General features: G+C 37.5%; 3 protein-coding genes across 5 annotated transcripts; 2 read left to right on the top strand and 1 right to left on the bottom strand.

The window, feature by feature from the left end:
* Positions 1 to 1,170: 1,170 nt before the first annotated feature.
* LOC117619962 (probable protein phosphatase 2C 25) lies at positions 1,171 to 3,426 on the bottom strand. The gene is made up of 4 exons (XM_034350036.1): positions 2,863 to 3,426; positions 2,102 to 2,440; positions 1,799 to 1,978; positions 1,171 to 1,698 (listed from the first exon to the last, which is right to left on the bottom strand). The coding sequence occupies exons 1-4, from the start codon at positions 3,292 to 3,294 to the stop codon at positions 1,534 to 1,536; spliced, it is 1,116 nt and encodes a 371-aa protein (XP_034205927.1). The 5' UTR covers positions 3,295 to 3,426; the 3' UTR covers positions 1,171 to 1,533.
* A 1,745-nt stretch (positions 3,427 to 5,171) lies between these two features.
* LOC117618390 (em protein H5) lies at positions 5,172 to 5,741 on the top strand. The gene is given in 3 exon segments (XM_034347967.1): positions 5,172 to 5,343; positions 5,567 to 5,667; positions 5,670 to 5,741. Coding segments are annotated over 3 exon segments (288 nt in total). The 5' UTR covers positions 5,172 to 5,228.
* Positions 5,742 to 6,287: 546 nt separating this feature from the next.
* Positions 6,288 to 20,281, top strand: LOC117619634 (anaphase-promoting complex subunit 1). Of its 3 annotated transcripts, XM_034349630.1 has the most exons (37): positions 6,288 to 6,596; positions 6,674 to 6,737; positions 6,815 to 6,899; positions 7,072 to 7,358; positions 7,458 to 7,563; positions 7,658 to 7,818; positions 7,926 to 8,113; positions 8,210 to 8,279; positions 8,530 to 8,700; positions 8,903 to 9,390; positions 9,895 to 10,354; positions 10,735 to 11,073; positions 11,285 to 11,368; positions 12,124 to 12,216; positions 12,306 to 12,365; positions 12,453 to 12,551; positions 12,855 to 12,995; positions 13,477 to 13,557; positions 13,679 to 13,747; positions 13,965 to 14,036; positions 14,269 to 14,362; positions 14,431 to 14,513; positions 14,667 to 14,723; positions 14,859 to 14,936; positions 15,032 to 15,153; positions 15,220 to 15,380; positions 15,757 to 15,833; positions 15,914 to 16,024; positions 16,126 to 16,227; positions 16,965 to 17,105; positions 17,440 to 17,613; positions 17,975 to 18,038; positions 18,180 to 18,319; positions 18,402 to 18,559; positions 18,680 to 18,758; positions 19,070 to 19,168; positions 19,559 to 20,281. In XM_034349630.1, the coding sequence occupies exons 1-37, from the start codon at positions 6,370 to 6,372 to the stop codon at positions 19,940 to 19,942; spliced, it is 5,469 nt and encodes a 1,822-aa protein (XP_034205521.1). In that variant the 5' UTR covers positions 6,288 to 6,369; the 3' UTR covers positions 19,943 to 20,281. The 3 variants fall into 3 exon arrangements, with proteins under 3 accessions (XP_034205521.1, XP_034205522.1, XP_034205524.1); XM_034349631.1 differs by lacking the exon at positions 19,070 to 19,168; XM_034349633.1 differs by lacking the exons at positions 13,679 to 13,747; positions 13,965 to 14,036.
* The last annotated feature ends 101 nt before the right edge of the window (positions 20,282 to 20,382 follow it).

The following is a 20,382-nucleotide window of genomic DNA, read 5'->3' as shown; positions in this document are numbered from 1 at the left end:
TGATATGAAAACAACTAATTATGCATGTTGGTCTAATACAGACTTAAGTATCGCACACACATATATAAACAAACTAAAAATCCACGAAACTAAACTAACCACAAGGTGTGGTGCGGTCGGCAAACTACCATCTTCAGCTGGCGAGCTACTTGGTGCCTTAATGGTAGGGGTTCGAAACGCACTTTGTGGCCAAAGACAAGTTGAACTCCGAGTGGGAATTAATCTCACCATTCAAGTGTGGGAACACCTTGTGATATTTACCTGAAAACTGTTTTGGGCGTGGGAGAATTGTCATACTTCTTTTCTTTGGCCCATTTACAATTAAAAACCACAACAAAAGCAGACACAACACAACACAGCCAAAAAGAGAAGCAAAGGCCCCAACACAACAGCAGTCAACATGGGACTCGTTTGTGTGTAGTAGGCTCATCTTTGGACAAAAACACAAAGCAGATGAAGTGTTGTTCATGTTCATTTTAGCATATAAAATCATAGGTCCTCATAGTTATTCTCGTTGTCATGGTTCTCTATGTAGCATGATTGGCATGAGGAGAAGGGCCCCAAAGATCAGGCTGATGAGCAAAAGACAGGAAGATATAGAAATAAGATTTAATATTTTGGGTGTTAAACTTCTTTTAACGTTTTAATTATTCAGCCTCGGCGTCGAAACTTTCAAATCATAACAGTATGATTAATTAGCTCTTAATCTTGTGCATGCATGGTATTTCTCTTTCTAATGCCGGAAAGAGTTGCAAAGTTCGAATTGAATCTCCCGTGGACACATAAAAGAAAAGAAAGTATTCGAAAGAGTTCGCGACTAACCATTACAGCGGCTAAGCAGACACAATCCATATCCACAATCCATATCCACAATCCAGTCACAATTCACAATTCATATCCACAATCCAGTCACAATTCACTTGGTACACGAAAGCGAAGTGCAAAATAGGACTGGTGGAGTGCGTCAGGAACCAGGCACAGATCCATTATTGAACAAGTGCGAGCAGAAGAATATAGAATACTAAGCCTGAAGGCTGCAGCTGCCAAACAGGACTGACCTGGTCCAACAGCAAAATAAGACCATGTGCTACAGGAGTTGACTTCAATAAGACAAAGCCTAAACATATTATCATAATGTAGAACAAAATACAATAATTATAAGACGATAAATTGAGACCTGGTAAATAATTTGATGATTTATTATTAACTTTGAAAGGGGGAAAATTTACAGTTACAAGGATCATGAAATGTGTTTTCTGATACTCTCTTCCTACTGCTGAGACAAAATCCAAGGGAGCATAAAATTTGTCATTTACTTGACGGTGTGATTTGCCATTCTACACCACAATGGCTTTTCTGGTAGTGTCATTTCTAAAGCCGCCATCTTTGACAACAACCATATACAGAGGACCTCCCAGAAGAATTTGTCTTCCTAGCATCTTTCTGAAGCTGCAAGCTTCTTGAAAAAACTCACTTGCAGTGGAAGAAAAAGTCGATTGTAATGGTCTGAATTTCCTTTTACCTAAAATCAAATCATGAGACGAAACGACCTAATTGGATTATCATCACACTTGTATCATCCATGGAACCTCTCCCTATTGACAGATCAACAAGCTTCTTACAAGCAGAAAACATCTCTGGCTTATCGGTACCAACGCATAAAGGGCGAACTACATCTACTGCCTCCTGATTGGTAACCTGGAAGAAATGAAAAGTTCATAATTAGATTCAAACAACTTTGATTGAAGTAATGCTTCAAAAGAGAAGAAACATGAAATGAGATTTGTTGTAAAGTTACCTTGTCCCAAAGACCATCAGAAGCTAACACTAAAAACTCGCATTCAGGGTCTATCCTTAAGATTGTAGTCTCCGGTTCTGCTATCACCCATTGCTTAAGTTGTCGATCTCCAATTGCTCTTGAAACAGCAAGAGAGCCCTGTATTCTCCAAACCCCACGGCAACAATCTACATAACCACCCTGCAACAGGAAAAATTGCAAAATCCAGTAAGTGACAAGGTCCATGATGATCTTCCATTTCAATCTTTATTTAGGTGACAAAAGTAAATTCTCAAGCCCATATGCACAAATTTGAATGCTTACCGTGGTTTCAATCCTAGCTCTTTCGTCTACTCTAGAAGGATGATGATCAGATGTAAGGGCCTCTGCAACACCTCCTCGGCTCATAACGGCACGACAGTCACCAGCATTTGAGACCACAAGGTTGCCCTTTTGCATTAAGGCAGTCACACAGCATGCACCACTCCCAACATTCTCCTTCAAAAAATCGACATCAGTGGTTAGATAACCATCTTTGACTGCTTCCATGATTTTCTCTTCACTTCCGCAGGTCAAACGATCCTTAATGTTTCTATCCATGTTCTTAGCTGCAAATTCGGCTGCTTTTGCCCCTCCATGTCCATCAAACACACCAAAAAAGGCCTGTCACCAGAAAACACATAATCAGCACAAGTTCGCATAGCAAATTCAAAAGAATCCAAAACATAATTCCATATTTTTATGTTTCCCAAATTCTCTAAAACCCCAATTCTTGTTCTCTTAATCTCCATCACCATTTATTTGCATTTATTTATGCTTTATGCTACCATCATTTTAAAAGCGGTCTCTTTGATTATAAATTATAACCACACCTTGCTCTCAGCTTAAGCTCAATTCCCCACAAAATTTTGAAACAACCTTATCCAAGCTAAACAAAAAATTGAACTTGATGATACATATATCTTAATCTTTTGAAACCGCGGTAAAAAGCAGAGAGATTCAGACCTTTCTGTTAAAGAAATTCATTTCCATTTCTACAATTTTCTCAGCAAACAAACAGAATTTTGACAAAGCAAAAGAATTACCTGTCTCGAATCATCGCGAAGATCGACAACAGCTGAGTAGCGATCCTCCATGGGACCCCTTCTCCCTCTCTTACAATATACCGAGTAACCATCCTCTTCAACCTCCACCACGTCCACCCTCTCCGCTCCATCAGGCGACTCAACCTTGAAACTCAGCGGCGCTACTGGAATATCAATCATCATCGGCCTCTTCCTCTTCAAAGCCAAAGCCGAAGGCTCCGTCTTGCAGCCACTTATCACGTGCCTCTGAAACCGAGACTCTAAAGGCGCTGTCGAAGACGAAGATCGTGACGGCGTAGGAGGCGGGCCATGGAGGACTCTAGGGGAAGAACATGAAGAAGGAGAAGATAAAGATGATGATCTGAAAAAGATGGAAGGAATTTTCGACGGTGAGAAAATCGGAGAGTTTGGCGCCACCAAAGCGCAAGGCATTTTGTTTCTCTTTGTATCCCTCCCTCTGTCTTCTCTTTTGCCTTTTTGACTGTATTTCTCTTTGCTTCTCTTGTCTCTGGTTCTGAGTTTATTTCTGTGATTTGGTAGACAGCGGGATTTGTATGCTATTTATAAACTATATGGAGGACGGACGAGGTCTTATATCAGTTATTTGGGAATTGAATTGACTTAAGATTGACGAAAAATAGTTGTTGCATCCGTCACACCGTCATACGTAGTATTATTAATTAAATATGTATAAAATTAAATTAAAATATATTTTATATTACATCTTACAATTAATAAAATCAGGCATGATCCGTAACGTTAAAAAGGTTTTCAAAATTGAGATTGAGTCAGACAGTGAGGGAGGTGAGTGCATCACACGCTCTCCTCTTAATAAAGGGCGTGCCCACCGTATCTCTAGAAATATCAAAATTATACCAATGGAGAAATTTTCTTGTGGAGTGGGTGGTGCTTATTTTAGGACCAGTTTCATTCAACGGTCAAACACGCCTTTTCGTCTGGTTCGTATTTGTAACACCCTGTCCATATTCGGTGTCCCATCCTTTTCCTTTTTTCTTTTTCTTTTCGAACGGAAATCTTGCAAAGAACAAAAAGAAAAATAGAATTGCAGCAGATTTTTATTGGAGGACGTCGGTGATCAGGGTTTTACGCAGCTTCCCTGTTTCCAGCTACAGGCCATCTGTCCACAAACTGCAGTCCACAGTCGGTGGCATCCGCGCCAATATTAATGGACTCTTTTTATGAATTTTAACTAGTCTAAGGCTTCTATATTTTGAAGTGATATATAAATATATTTCAATCGATGTTTGCAATGCTGGAAGAAACCAACAAAGATGCAAAGACACAAATGGAGATTTGCTTTTTAATTATGTCCACAAAAGATCGGCTTCAACTTTTATTTATTATTATTTTTTAATACAAAATATAGTTTAAACTACAATAGAATAAGATCTTTCACACGCAGTATCTTGGTATTCTAAAAGATTCAAATCTGACACCACTTATATGCAAGAATCCGGACATCTTCCACTGGACTAGACCCAATTAACGCTTCTAATTAATTTTTAAGCACATATGTTAATTAAGTCATATGAAATTAAAAATAAGTTGCAACCGATCTCATTGTTTTTATTTTATTTTAATAATAGGGGTATGGAAAACGTTTGTGTTTTATAGGCGTGGATTGACTTTTTGTTTTCTTTTGTGCAGCAGAGAGTGTGGTTTGAGTTTGGACTTTGGACCACCTGCTACCTTTGATTGTTTGATCATATATTGCAAGCAAAACTTGGTCCAGTCATTCTCAAACCCTTAACGTGGATCATGAGTTTTAATTATGCATGAAAACAACGTTGGTCATGTGTTATACGAAGGGGAACAAATTTTTTTAAAACCAAATAATGTCTTTGTCCATAAACTGTAGCTTAAGTGGTAGTGTACGTGTTAAGTGGTCTCTTATATTCCTCCGCCAATCAGAAAGCAACACGGAGTATAATTAAACACATTAATTAAAACAGCAGATGAAACACAGTAATACTTTTTTTTTCCAATTTTGCGGCTGCTTTCACTCAGTACACACGTGTTACTCAAGCAAGGTTCCACACAGGATGGCGCATTACGTGTCTCTCCATGTAGGCCCTTTGGCCTACGTGTCAAGTATGTCTTTCCATCTATTGACTCGTCACGTACCACGTGTCATTCGATCCCGTGCCAAGCCGCTTGGTCCCTTCCCTTTCCTTCGTACGTATATATATATATATATATATTTTCCACCTCTCTTCCGGCAGTTAGTAATACAAGTAATACAACAAACTATGAGAACGCCGCCGTTCGTGATAAGTGTTTACCATCTGCGAATATCCATTTCAAAATAGCACTTTTTGCGAAAAGTAGTTTCGGTAGTAAGAGAAATGTCTTCTCAACAGGAAAGGGCTGAGCTTGACGCCAGGGCTAGGCAGGGCCAGACAGTGGTCCCTGGAGGAACTGGTGGCAAAACTCTTGAAGCCCAGGAACACTTTGCTGAAGGTGCGTAAATCTATAAACCTTTGTTGTTTTAACAAGAGCGATATATAAACCATTCTAATGTCCGGAGAGAGAGTTGGTCCAAATTCGTGTGCAAAAGGCGGGCATACTAACGCAAATATATACATGCACGCCTACATGTATGTTTGTGTGCTTTTCTTTTTCTGACTTCTTTGTCTTGTATTTTGTGTTTTCATTATTATTTTGGAATGATCCCTGAAATTAGGGAGGAGCAAAGGCGGGCAGACAAGGAAGGAGCAGATAGGGCATGAAGGGTACCAGGAGATGGGTCGCAAGGGCGGGCTTAGCACATCCGACGAGCTAGGAGAGGAGAACTTGCGGCTCGGGAGGGAATTCCCATTGCTGAGTCTAAATACAAAACCAGATCAAGCTTGACATGATAAGTTCTACAGAGCTACAAGCTACAAGATGATATTTGTAATATATACAAGTGTAGTGTGCACGATAATAGTTGTACGTAGTAGATCTTAATGTAGTGTGCATGAGAATAGTTGTACGTAGTAGAGCTTAACAGAGTGTGTGTAGGGTTTTACTAATTAATTTTTTTCCCTTTCTTTTACGTAGGTTATCCCTGTAAACGAGTAAATATATATGGAATTTAGGGTTCAGAAATTGAAATAGTTTTAATATCAATTGCAAAACGAGCTATAAAAAAAAAAAGTCAAAATGAATTTGAGTTTTACTTTTTGGAATGGGCTTACGTGACCCATTGGGCTGCTAGCTGAGGATGTGCTTTGTCTGGTTGTGGCTAATAGGCCCAGTATGCTGTTGTCAGAAAAAAATAAGACACCACGAAAAGTAATAACGGTTACATAAAACGCACCGCCAGTCTAAATCCTCACTGGAACAAGCTAATCCACGCAACCAAACGCCTAAAAACTTTAGGGTTTAAAACTCACTCTCCCCAATTCCCACCCGTTGATTCACCAAACACAGCAAAACGAAAAGAAAAAAAGGGCGGGAGAGACAGTCTCTCACTCCACTGAGCTCCATTTCTCTCACTAAGAAATGTCGTCGTCCTTGGGCGTTCGTCACCTCACAGTGCTCGGCGAGTTCAAGCCCTTTGGCTTAATCGCCGAAGCCGTTGACGGAAAGCCTGCCGATAATGTCACCGACAAGTACGATTACTTCCTCTTCGACCCCGAAACCGTTCGAGAAAGAGACGAAACTGACGAAGCATCGGCCTCCGCGTTGAGCGATCGATGTGATCACGAGCTTTTCATCCGAGGAAATCGGTAATTTCTTGCAATTTTTTTCCATTTTCCGAAAATGTGGAATTATGAAATGACTTTATCCGTAATGTTTGTATCAGGATTATATGGTCAACAGGTCCACGAGTCTTTAAGAGGTTCACATTGCCGTCGCCAGTAATCATGGTATTCAAATTTGCTTGAATTTGCTTCTTTAGACTGATATAATTTTATGTTGAGAACTATTTGTGTGTAAATTCCAGGCTTGCTGGTGTCGTTTGGGTGATATGACCGAAGCACATTTATGCGTTTTACAAATTGCTTCCTTAACAATCTACAACACATCAGGTGTGCAAAATTGATTGTAGATAAATTTCTGAAAAATTAAACAAAATCACCTTCCCATTCTCTTAAACTTAATTTTGATATAGTTTATATTTCTGATAAGAAACTTAATGGTAGATAAATTCCTGAAAAACTAAAGAAAAAAAAATCGTTTGTGTTCTTTTTTGTTTAATAGGTGAAGTAGTCTCTGTCCCTCTTCCTCGCACCATCAAATCGATATGGCCTCTTCCATTTGGTTTGCTACTTCAGCACGCAGCCGAAGTTAATTCAACTGCACCTGCTCCTTCTTCGTCTTCAAATCCTTTGTTTGGCCTACGAGATCTATCCCGTCCTAGGAGAGAAAGTGGACATAGTCCACAGCATAATGTCAATTCTGTAACTGCACTTGACCATATTGCCAAGGGAGAAGCAATTTCAATGCCCTCACATGTAATTCTGAAAGATCCATTGGAAGAACCTCATGTATGCTACTGGACTTTTTACTTAGCTTCTCTATTTTATGTTTTTCCTTTTTCCTTTTTGTTGATGTATGTTTTTTTTTTAATCCACAAAATATTTCAGTTGGCTTATATTGAAGAAAGAGGAAAATTGAACATAATGAAGGAATTTGATGAAACAACTATTTGGACGAGTGATCGGATTCCTCTTATGGCATCTTATAATACAGGTTTTGTTAGATGTCTACATTACCGACTCCATTTTGATTTCCCCTTTATTGTATGTTGTGTTATGTTTATATAACGCTGTCACATTTTATGCAGGAAGGATGCAACACTCTGTGTGGGTTGCGGAAACTAGTAATTCTAACCATGAAATGGCAAGTGCTAGTTTATTGGATGCAGTTCCTCCTGGTGTTCTAGCAAAACAGTTCTCATTCCGTAGAATATGGCAAGGCAAGGGTGCCCACACAGCAGCTTGTAAGGTGCCTCTTTTTTGTTATTATTTTATTTTAATTTTTGGGCTTGTACCTTACTTAAGTAAATGTGAGTTTCCCTTTTCTTCTGATTTTAACTGTAAAATGTATTCTAGGTTTTTCTAGCGACGGACGATGATGCAGCTCCTATTATTTGTTTTCTTCACCACGAACAAAAAAAGATGCTGTGTGTAAGGCTTCAAAGTGTTGAGATAAATAATGAGATTCTCTTTGACATTAAACCTGATATGAGCTGGAGCATACCTGCAGTTGCAGCAGCACCTGTGATTGTTACCCGCCCTAGGTATGGTTGCATTTCATGTTTCATTTTCCTTTTTATTTTTATCTCAAGTCTGTTTGAAAATTTTATGGACTTGATTTTCTCCATTTACTTTACCAGAGTGAAAGTAGGACTGCTGCCATATTCAGACATGCTTGTTTTGGCTCCGGAAAATGTCCTTCTTCTCTATGTAAGCTATACCAACTTGGTAGCTTATATCCATTGAGTTACTCATAGTTAATAATATTGTTAACACTCTCTGTAATAGTTCAATTAGTACCTGGAATTGGACTTGGAAATTACTTTTGATTCTAGTAGTAATGAATTGATCAATTGAGAAACTATAGTTTTTTTTTTTTTCATTTTCATAGTTAATAAATTTTTTTTTCTTCTTGTATGAGTGTAACATTTTGTGCAATCAACTTTTTCTGTTTTTTCAGTCAGGGAAGCACTGCCTATGTAGGTATATGTTGCCTTGTTGTTTGAGTAAAGGCCGATTTTCACATCAGTTAGAGTTTCCAGAAACCACATCTGTTTCCCAAGGCCTGAAGATTATAGGATTGGCTGATGCTGTTGAGGGGCGTATCAATGTTACAGTAAATAATGGGCAGGTAATGTGGCTTGCATGTTTATTGTTGTCATCGCTTCTTGATTTCCTATGTTTGTTGTTTAAAGTCAAACTGCTGTCCATATGTTTCAATGTAACGTGTACTAGTCATTTTCGATATTTGTAGTGACTGCTGATGTCTTTATCAATGAGTTGCTTGTTATGAAAGCTTTTTTTTATGGACTTGTTTATTCATTGTTGTCCAGATGTTTCGGTGTGTATTACGTAGAAGCCCTGCATCTTCCCTGGCAAATGATTGCATCACAGCTATGGCTGAGGGACTAAGTTCCAATTTCTACAGCCATTTTCTTAGTCTGCTTTGGAAAGATGGTGACTTGGCTTATCTATCAGAAGCTGATTCTAATGTTCCCTCAGAATGGGACTCTTTTTGTAGCATTATGATGGAAATTTGTGGATCAAGCGCCACTTCTAAAAAGATTTCAAGTCCAATGCCTCAGTCATCATGGGAGTTTCTTATTCACAGTAAATTTCACAACAATTACTGCAAACATAACCTTATTACTCAAAATTCTTCTGTCATGTCATTGGATGTGCAAAGACTGGACTCCTCTTGGTTAAATTCAGATGGTACACAAAGGCCAGAAAGAACATTTTACTATGAGCTGTTGATGGAGAGTTTACATTGTTTGCATGCAGTATATGAGAACCTGAAACTAAATAGTCTTCGCAAAAGGTGCATCTTGTTATCTTTAATCTTCTTGCTTTTTTCTTTTTTTTCAGTGGCATGCTATATTTACAATTATGATATTGCATGCACGTGAGGTGTAGTGATTCGTGCCAATTGAGTGACTTGGATGAACCTTTATAAAGTGTTTTGGAAATTGATAGTATAGGTGGAGTGCCTCTTTTGATGTTTTACCTATTTAAGGCGCTTCTTTTATGCTTGCCATGCTAAGTGCAGGACCATTAACATTTTCAGCACTAAAATAAAAGGTTAGGGGTGTTTCAGTTCGCCAATTGTTTACTGGAGAGTTGCATGAGACATGAACTGCGATTGATTCTTCATCTGTTCCTATGGGCATTTCATGTTGAGCTCTTTAACTTTAATTAAACTACAACCTGTCATGGTGTGTAACCTGGCAAACAAATCTTATTGACTTGTGTGTGTGCATGTGTGGTTTTTGTTATTATTTTAATTTGTAAATTTGCCTTAAACTGTACAATAATTGCTTTTTAGGGACTTGGAGCTTCTAGGATTCCTATCATGCTATATTGCCAAGTTTTTGGGGGAGGAAAGTTATGTGGACCATTACATTCGTGACTTTCCTGGCCTTTCTGGAAGTGTTGGGATATGTGATACCTCCATTTCACAGGAAAATCCTCCAAGTTTATTCAGATGGCTTGAAAACTGTTTGCTACGTGGATATAATTCAGCTAATATCAATGATCTTCCGCCATTGATTTGTAAAGATGGAAGTTCTGTTGTAAGCTGGGCCCGGAAAATAGTCTCATTTTATAGTTTGTTATCTGGTGCTAAACATATAGGGAAGAAACTCTCATCTGGTGTTTACTGCAATATTGCCACGGGATCATACGACACAAACGAGGAACTCACAGTACTGGCAATGGTTGGGGAAAAGTTTGGATTGCAACAGCTTGACTCACTGCCTTCTGGTGTGTCTCTTCCTTTGCGACACGTAAGTAATGCTACATCCATGTAGTTAAGTGTCACTTATTGAAACCACGGAGATCCTAGAATGTTTTGGAAAAAAAGAGAGGACAATTTGCTGTTGTTTTAGTGTGTCTCTTCCTTTGCGACACGTAAGTAATGCTACATCCATGTAGTTAAGTGTCACTTATTGAAACCACGGAGATCCTAGAATGATTTGGAAAAAGAGAGGACAATTTGCTGTTGTTTTCTTTAACTTTTCTGTGGAAGAAGGCAGTTTTACTTTTGTTCATTTTGGTGTCAGTATTGTAATATTAGTGAGTCTCCTTGTTGCTTTCCTTGTTGTCAAATTTTTTGTATTTTTAACTTTCCATAGTCAATGGAATCCTTTATTTCTGTGTTCTATAGGCACTGGGAAAGTGCAGGGAATCTCCTCCGATTGGTTGGCCTGCAGCTGCATATGTTCTTCTTGGTCGGGAAGATTTGGCTTTGTCATATCTGGCACGGTCATGCAAATCTAAGGAACTGGAAACCCAAACTAATGTGAATTTAATTTCTATGTCTGCACCTTACATGCTGCATCTGCATCCAGTCACCATTCCTTCTGCAGTATCTGATACAATCGGATTTGATAATACCAAGTTTGAGGATGCAGATTCTGCTGATGGGTCCATGACAGATGGTATGGAACATATCTTCAACTCTAGTACACAGTTGCGCTATGGTCGTGATTTGCGACTGAATGAGGTGAATTTTAGTTCTCCTTACCTTAGTTTTCCCTTTAACATGCTATCACTTGGCTTGCATTATTGTGTTGGAGTGGTTGCTCTTTCGTTTATAGTAGTTATTGTAATGCATGTGTATTTGTTAGATTTGCTTGTTCTTGTTATGGGTCTTCTAAAGTATCTTCTGAATTTCTGTACTATACGTGTCTGAAAGCAACTTTTGCTTCCACCAGGTTAGACGGCTCCTGTGCTCTGCAAGACCTGTGGCAATTCAAACATCTGTTAATCCTAGTGCCTCTGATCAGGACCTCCAACAGGTACACCTTACTAGTTATCCATTACTTTTTTGAACTTTTAGGCATCAACTGTAAACTACTTTGAGGCTGACTTAACTTGACCAACCATTTGTCTAATGGCATCTGTCTCTTTTGGCTTGTATTAAAAGAATGCTGTTAACATAATAAAACTATTAAGAGTTAATAAACTTTAATTTATCTAATTTGAGTCTTCTTGAGTTTTTCCCCGACCTTGTTTTGCTCTGAAGTGCTGCTGTATCATGTCTGTTTATCCAACAATGGTATGTGCCATGATTTGTGTTGATCATATTCGTTGCATTGGCAAGTTGAACATGGTTAGATTCAGCTTTTTCATAGTTAAAATATTTGGAAATAAAAAGGTGAAAAAAGGCCAAGTACTACAGAGATTCTGCATCTGTTTTCCTGTGTGTTGTTTGTGTAGTGATGATGATTTCTTGACTTCTTGTGATGTGTGTCGCGACTTCGGTGTATTTTTAATTGCTTGTAATATGCTTAAAAGTATACTTAGTTTATCAGTTCTTTTTCCCCTTGATTAATACACGGTCAGTTATTTAATTAAAATGAAAAGAGCTTTATGATTTTTTTGGTCATACATTTTACAAACTCATCGTAGCAGATTAAAGGATTGAACGACAATTACTGCATTTTGTGAATCATGAAGGCTTTGATATCCCTATTGTTTCCTGCTCAGTGGACTACAATTTTTTTTTAATGCCATCTCTGCATTTTCTTGATGTTCTTCTTTTGTTGTAAAGGCCCAGCTATGGCACCTTGCACAAAGGACCACTGCCCTTCCTTTCGGTCGTGGGGCATTCACTCTTGCAACCATATATACACTTCTGACAGAGGTACCTCTGTTTTTTGTCTGTGTGTTTTTGTTACATCGAATGCTTAAAGTGCACTAACAGATCCTTCTGCCCAACTCCACATTTTCTAGGCCTTTGTAGTCCCAAAGCTTGTTTTAGCTGGTCGGTTGCCTGCCCAGCAAAATGCAACTGTATGTTCAGATTTTCTTTCTTAGCAATGTTGTGTTTATTTACCTCCTGTAGGGTGAGGCGTTTTACATAATGTTTCTGTACAAAAGGTTAATCTGGATCCAAATGTGAGGAATATACAAGAAATCAAATCTTGGCCTGAATTCAACAATGCTGTTGCTGCTGGACTAAGGCTGGCTCCTCTTCAGGTTCTCTCTCCCCTGCTCTTTCTTATCTAAATGGTTTTCGTTAGATCTAAATTTAATAGCACTCATATTATCCTGATTTCTGTATTATGACTTCCATTTTTAATTACCTTTTTTGGTGAGTTATTTGTTTATGTGTTGCTTTACCTTGAAATTGTACATAGATATGTGCCTTCATGTTTATGTTTACTATTTTGAATTTATTTTCATGCTTCTGTTTATTTCCCCAACATATGTTTATTTGTTGTTTTAATATTTATGTGATCTTTCTTGAGTTTTGTATCTTGTTTTGGCTTTTCATTCCAGGGAAAAATGTCAAGAATGTGGATTATATATAACAAACCAGAGGAGCCAAATGCTATCCATGCTGGACTTATCCTTGCGCTAGGATTACATGGTTATCTGCGTGTCTTAACTATTACAGACATATATCAGTATCTTTATCAGGTGTTGTATTGCACGACTTTCAGTCCTTTATTATCTTCATTTTCAATGCCTTCCGGTTCCTTGAATTGCTGTTTACCTGCTTTTGGTACGTCTTGATTAAAACCTGCTTAATTTAAAACATTTTAGACTCAGTAAATTGTTATCTACTCAAATTTTCTTTTCAACTCCTGTGAATTAAAGTAATAGAGGTATCATATTGATGGTTCTTACTTGGAATTGTTTGACTTATGGGGGCTTCACTAGATTTGTTTAGAGGCTTTATATAACTTTTTATGCTGGGAAATTTTTTCACGAAAGGCAGATATATCAACTTACACAATACACACGTTCAGAGAGAGAAAGAGAAGTTGATTGCCTAGCCTTTTGTTCCTTGTTGATTGCCATCGTCATTGTCATCGTCATCATCATCATTTTCTTTTTCTTCTGCATTTAGTTCTCCAGTTATTGTCTGATTTGCTTACTTGACACTTCAATTTCTTAGGAACATGAAATCACAACTGTTGGCATGATGCTTGGCCTGGCAGCTTCTTACAGAGGGACTATGCAACCGGCAATATCAAAGGTAATGACATATGCTCTTTAAGCACCGGGTGCAACTTATGTTGCTTTTTCGGTTGAAAATTAAAGTAATAGTGCCTATGCTGTGTGTGGTGTAACCTTATCTTATTACAATTTCATTCCAGTGTCTTTATGTTCATATACCTGCTCGAAATCCGCCTTCATTTGAAGTAGAGTTACAGACCCTTGTGCAGGTATCCATCGTGCTATTGTTATTATATTACTCTTGCTACTGGCAAACTTGCATTTGCATCTCTGTTACCTCTTTCTCTTGTGCTAGTGTATAATGCTACTGGAATTACTAATTTAATTTTCCTCAACTTTCCAGCTAGTTTTGCATAATGAAGCACTTGAAGCTTTGTTTACTAGCATGCCACCTTCATCCTTTTTCTTTTTTTCTTGTTGTAACAGTCAGCAGGTCTAATGTCAGTTGGGCTCCTTTATGAAGGATCAGCACACCCACAAACAATGCAGATTCTCTTGGTTTGCTCTGTTTTTTTTTTGTTGCTCCACTAGTTTGCACATTTTCTATTACTTAGTAACCTAGTGAATGCATGGTTTGTGTTACAAGATGCATTCATCCTTTGCATGAGATACTATGCCATTTTGTTTCATTCTCTTTAGTGGGTGATTGATGTTAATTGCGCTTTAATCTTATCTTCTTCATAAGATGCCTTGTATCTAACTTTGTATGTTATATGCTCCATTTTTACAGACTGAAATAGGACGTAGAAGTGCAGGGGATAATGTACTTGAAAGGGAGGGTTATGCTGTTTCTGCAGGATTTGCATTGGGTCTTGTTGCATTGGGTATGAAAAGTTATATGCTTATTTCAATTGTGTTGAGACGCGGTCATAACTCTGGATTTTTAATGAAGGTCGTGGAGAAGATGCTCTTGGTTTCATGGACACAATGGTTGATAAATTGTTCCATTATATTGGTGGAAAAGAAGTTCACAATGTATGCTGTTGAATCCATAATTCTTTCATTGCTCTGTGTTATTTTTCAGTTGTGTATAATCTGTACATCAAATGTCTTGCACAAGAATTGCTCCTACCATTTATTCAATTTGTGGTTATTCTAACATGAAAGTTAACTGTTGACCTGCATCAGGATAGAGCCAGTTCGTCAAAACTATCAGCAGATGAACACAACCGTGCTGCTGCGCAGGTTTGAATTTTTCACACTTGCTTTTGTAACCTTTCAATTGCATAACAGTCTTTAGTTTAACCCACTTCTGTGCTGTATTTTTTTGGCAGCTTTTGATATGGACATGTTTTACCCCATGTTAATATTGTCTTGTAGATGATGGATGGAACTGCAGTAAATGTTGATGCCACTGCACCTGGAGCCACGATCGCTCTTGCTTTAATGTTTTTGAAGGTAATTTCCAGTAAAGATTATACAGATTTGAACAATATACTTCCACTAGCTTATCTGTCTGCATGAAGATTTTCTCACGTAGCTCTTTGTAACAGACTGAATCACAGGCAATTGTGTCTAAGCTCTCTATCCCTCACACACGGTTTGAGTTGCAATATGTGAGGCCTGATTTCATCATGCTTCGTGTCATTGCCCGAAATCTAATAATGTGGAGCAGGTAGTGGGTCTTTCAATAATCTATATAGCTACTTTTCATACATAGTTTGACAATGTTTTATTGTAGGGTTCATCCTTCCCAAGATTGGATACAGTCTCAGATTCCTGATATTGTAAAAAATGGTGTCAATTGCCTTGGGGATGACACTGATGATATTGATGAAATGGATGCTGAAGCATTTGTGCAGGCATATGTCAATATAGTGGCTGGAGCCTGCATTTCTCTTGGTAAGATGTGATTTTAATTTTTTATTATTGATTTAATGATAATGGTATTTACTTATGTAGTCGTATCTGACTTGGGGGATATTGATGCAATTTTCATTTTCATTTAATTTCATTAGATATGATGCTTTTTCTTTGGCAAGCTATAAAGGATATGCCTCCTGCAGTTTTCTGTTCTAATTGTTCAATTATATGATATTTTAACATATTTAGTTGTATGGTATGAATAGCTGTTTTATTTGGTTACAAACAAAATGATTCTAATGTTTTTTTATAGTTTATTTGTGTTTCGATAAACATGAAAAACTTTAGTAGAAGTTAGACATAAACTCGCTATGTTACTTTTACCTTGAAATCCATTATCTTTTATCATGGGCAGGGTTGAGATTCGCTGGTACAAAGAATGGAAATGCTCAGGAGTTACTTTACAACTATGCTGTTTACTTTCTAAATGAGGTCAGACATTTGGCATGATGTTTCTTAACTTGTAATCATCCATCCATTAGTAGTAAATAATTTATTTTTAATGTTTGCAGATCAAGCCAGTTTCTGCTACAAGTGGAACCTTCCCAAGGGGATTGTCTCACTATGTCGATCGGGGCACATTGGAGATATGCCTTCATCTCATTGTTCTTTCCCTGTCTGTGGTAAATGAATCTTTTCATTCTTCTTTTGTTTTGCTTTCTCTTCTAATATTTTCTGTTATTAATGCCGTCAAGTGTTTGGTGCTTATTCTCTGAGAGAGAAGGTTATGGCTGGTTCTGGACATTTACAAACCTTTAAGCTCTTGAGATTTCTCCGGAACAGAAATTCTGCGGATGGACATGTTAATTATGGTGTTCAGATGGCGGTAAGTCTCCTACTGCTTATTGTCTGATCTCATATTTCTTATACAAATGTTCATTCTTTTGCTTGAAATTTTTTTGACGGCAGACCCATTATTGGGCTTGTTGACAAGAAAATCACTGCTCCCCTTGAACACGTGAGTATATGCAAATCTTTATGTGGACAACATTGTGATATTAGCTGCAAATGCTTAAATTTTAAGCTGTTGTTTGTTGGTGGTGTGTTTTGGGGGATATACACAATGCAAAAAGATGTGGGATTCATTGCCCATTCTGCTTCATCCATGCATTCCATCATGTTTACACTGTTGTAATGCCCTTCCAAATGCTGCAGAGTTCATTTACACAGGAGCTGCTGAGGATTTTATTTTACTTCTATTTATAATTTTTTCCATAATCATGTAATCAAAAGAACATAGTTTGATAAGAAAAGGTGGTTGGTTTTCTCTGAGTCTCATGTAATGTGCAAGAGATGTTTAGCATTTCTATGAAGAATCCTCAATATAAAAATAATGTGAAATGCTTTGAAAGCTCCATCCTCTAAGTCACATTTGACTTTCTGAATGCATGATGTAATTTGGGATGAGATGAGCATTCCTGGTTTTTTTTTTTTTTTTTTTTCTCAAATGAATGGCACTATGTTTGCAATTATACATTTATAATTTGAAAGTCAATTATGTTGAAAGGACTGTATTCTGTTACAATTTAAATTTTGTTGCATTTGTAACTCCGGTGACTCTAGGTAAGCCTAGCTATTGGGTTCTTGTTCCTTGGGGGAGGAACGCAGACATTTTCAACAAGCAACAGTTCAGTTGCTGCTTTGCTGATTACTCTCTATCCACGTTTGCCTACTGGACCAAATGATAATCGATGCCACCTTCAGGTACAGTAAAATTCAGTGAAGTTTAAAAGGTTTTCTCAGGCATTACATACATCAATAATTGGGTTTGAAAAATTCATTCAATTGTTTTATCATATAATATCAGTGGACCAATAAGCAATTTTAGTTATTGCGGTACATTGGACAGCTCCTGAAATGTGAAGAACTGTCTTTATTTGGATTTTGAATAAAAATGGCCATAAGGAAAAACTTTTGATATATATATTTTTAAGTCAGGTGACTTCGATGTCATGCCAATAGAGAGGGATTGCTTCTTCACCCCATAATATCCGGTTGCTGTTTATTAGTATTATGATTTTATGAAGTGTATTTTCAGGCATTCCGGCACTTGTATGTACTTGCAACAGAAGCTCGTTGGATTCAGACGGTTGATGTTGACACCGGTCTACCTGTGTATGCCCCTCTTGAAGTTACTATAAGGGAAACTGAACATTATGCAGAAACAAGTTTTTTTGAGGTTACACCTTGTCTTCTGCCAGAACGTGCCATTGTAAGTTTCAACAGTTAAGACTCTCCCCATATAATTGAAGTGAACATGAGACATTTACTTGGAAAATTTGCTGCTAGCTCTGCATGGAAATTTTCGTCCTCTTGGATTTTCAAGAAAAATATTTGAAGAAATTGTTATATAAAATATTTTAGTTTTTACCATTACAATTTTTTACTGGAGCTTTTATGGATCGCCAAATGCAATATATTTATATGCAGATTTTATGTTCCTGTGTGACTTTAAGTAATTAATTACCTTGGAAATAAATCTGTCAGCTCTTTTATATATGTTTTTAAAATTTTTTTTATAAAAACTTAGAGCTTTGGGGTTGATGGTTTATTTGATTTTCTGCTGTTTGCAGTTGAAGGCAATACGCATTTGTGGCCCTCGGTATTGGCCGCAAGTAATAGATCTAGTCCCTGAAGGTATGCACTTATTGCTGCTTGTTTTTGCTAATGTATGCTACTTCCGATAATTTGATTACTTTTAATAGTCAAACAAAAACTTTATTTTTGTTATTTCAAGGCTCTGCAATGTTTAGCTGTATTCCATATTTTGTTAAACAGATAAACCTTGGTGGACCCCTGGGGACAAGAATAGCCCATTTAATTCTGGTGTTTTGTATATCAAGAGAAAAGTTGGAGCTTGTTCCTATATTGATGATCCTATAGGGTGTCAGTCACTGCTGTCACGGGCAATGCATAAGGTTAAAAATTCTCTCCCACTGGTAAATATGTTTGAGATCTGTCTTGGATGATACTGTGGATACCAAATTGTTCTTTGTCCAGGTGTTTGGTTTGACAAGTTTAAAAGCAAGCGATTCATGCTCCACTGGGGACAATGGACCTGGTTCTGTTACTGTTGACCAGCTGGTTGCTACCTTCTCATCTGATCCTAGCTTAATTGCTTTTGCACAACTCTGCTGCGACCCTTCATGGAAGAGCAGGTAAGTATGCAGATTTTTCTTCTTCTTTCTTTTTTCCAGTTTTTAGCTTCACATTTTGCTACCTTCTGTTTCTTTTCTTTTCCATTCTCTCAAATAACCAGTCTTAAAATACATATGCAGATCTGACATTGATTTCCAGGAGTTTTGCTTGCAAGTATTATTCGAGTGTGTGAGCAAGGACAGACCTGCTCTTTTACAGGTAACCATAAAATATGCAAGGATGAGCTTATTTTTCTGTGTTGTCAATTTAAATGAACCTTGAATTACCGAGTTAGTTCTTCCAGTATGGTTGGATGCTAAAAGGGCTGTTATTTGCTTGTACCTGCAGAGAGGTATAGATTGACATTATTTAGATGCGACACATTCAAATGCAACTGACTTTTGCTTTTCATTTTAATCAATGTCAAGTGGATTATGCTTTTCATTTTAATTAATGCTTATTAGATGCTCCATTTCTTGTTGCGACCTTTCTTATAATGAACTCGATGTGATCTCCTGAAAATTATGCAGGTCTATTTGTCATTATACACGGCAATTGGATCAATGGCAAGGCAACTTAGCAGTGATTCTGTTGTTTTATGTGACTCACTCGCTATCTCTAATCTTAAGGTGGCATTCTATAGACATTTAAATTCTTCCGACTTATACCTTTCATTGCAATGATTCAAAATTGTTTTAATTACGTAGAGTTGAACATTGGTATTATTTTGTTGGTGCCCGAGTGAAACTTCGATTACAAAACCATTTCATGAGGATGATATTTTAAGCCACTTTAGACCAACATGATCGCTGATTGAATTAGGATGAGTTGAATATGCAATTTGGATATTAACCAAAGAAAGAAAGAAAGAAAGAAAAACTAGTTAAATATGCAATTGGTTAAAATCACAATTTTTTTATTTTTTATTTTTTTATTTTTTGTTAATGATCAATTTTTGTTTTATCAATGACATAACTTGTTGCACTGTATTTTTTTCATCTACCCCCTTCTGCTTGCAGCTTGCACTAGCATACAATGAGGCTTTGCTGAGCGGAAGATTGACCTCTTCAAGAGGTGGCAATGTTCAATCCAACTTTATAGCATGTCTTAGGAAGCAGGTGGAAGAGCTCCTAAACTGTTCTCAGGACTTGAAGGATGATTTCTGTAATTATGTGCATTCCGGGAGGTGGCCGAATGGGGAATCCCAGGGAGATAGACGCCGACTACTCCTTTCTTGGTACGTTCAGTGGTTTGGTGTACCGTCTCCGTCCGTAATTAAGGTGGCCGTGGAGAAAGTCAAGCCCAAGCTCAAGTCGTCATCTTTGGTCCCTTTATTGCATTTACTATTTCCGAGAACCCACATCAATGCCATTGCTGAGATAGATAAGTTATTTTCATCTTAGGGCAGCCGGTGAGGCATGGATGGTACAGACCATTTGTTACAGAATGTTCATTTCCAGACTCCAGGTCTTGTTCTGTGCTCCCCACTCGAGTAAAACTAAATATCGTGGAGCAAATCACATTCATCTGCAAGGCATCGACCCCATCGGTTAACATGCACGGATACATACATCCCCTATCTACATGTATATGTAAAATGACACGATTAAATGTGAAATTTATTTATCTTAGTAGTATCATCTCTCAATCATTGGTTTGAAATGTCCGATTGTAGATGTGTGAGAAAATTTTATTTTCTGAAAACAAAAATAGAAAAAATAACTGAGAATTCTCTTTGCATACTTCACTTATCCTATGCATTAATTGCATCACTTTGAACTCTTAATCATCTTAGGAAAAATAAAAATCGATAAGCACTTAAATTGCGTTTTATTTCCACCTT

This window comes from Prunus dulcis, chromosome 2, assembly GCF_902201215.1.
Source record: "Prunus dulcis chromosome 2, ALMONDv2, whole genome shotgun sequence".
Taxonomy (NCBI): domain Eukaryota; kingdom Viridiplantae; phylum Streptophyta; class Magnoliopsida; order Rosales; family Rosaceae; genus Prunus; species Prunus dulcis.
Note: the sequence above shows the minus strand (reverse complement) of the source record. Positions and strands in the feature narration are given on the sequence as shown.

Coding starts and splice junctions, on each gene's coding strand:
- LOC117619962 (XM_034350036.1), bottom strand. CDS start 3,294: ATGCCTTGCGCTTTGGTGGCGCCAAACTCTCCGATTTTCTCACCGTCG. Junction 2,441..2,862: donor TTCGCGATGATTCGAGACAG/GTAATTCTTTTG, acceptor TTCTGGTGACAG/GCCTTTTTTGGTGTGTTTGA. Junction 1,699..1,798: donor CTGATGGTCTTTGGGACAAG/GTAACTTTACAA, acceptor CATTTCTTCCAG/GTTACCAATCAGGAGGCAGT.
- LOC117619634 (XM_034349630.1), top strand. CDS start 6,370: ATGTCGTCGTCCTTGGGCGTTCGTCACCTCACAGTGCTCGGCGAGTTC. Junction 6,597..6,673: donor CTTTTCATCCGAGGAAATCG/GTAATTTCTTGC, acceptor TGTTTGTATCAG/GATTATATGGTCAACAGGTC. Junction 11,074..11,284: donor GTGATTTGCGACTGAATGAG/GTGAATTTTAGT, acceptor TGCTTCCACCAG/GTTAGACGGCTCCTGTGCTC.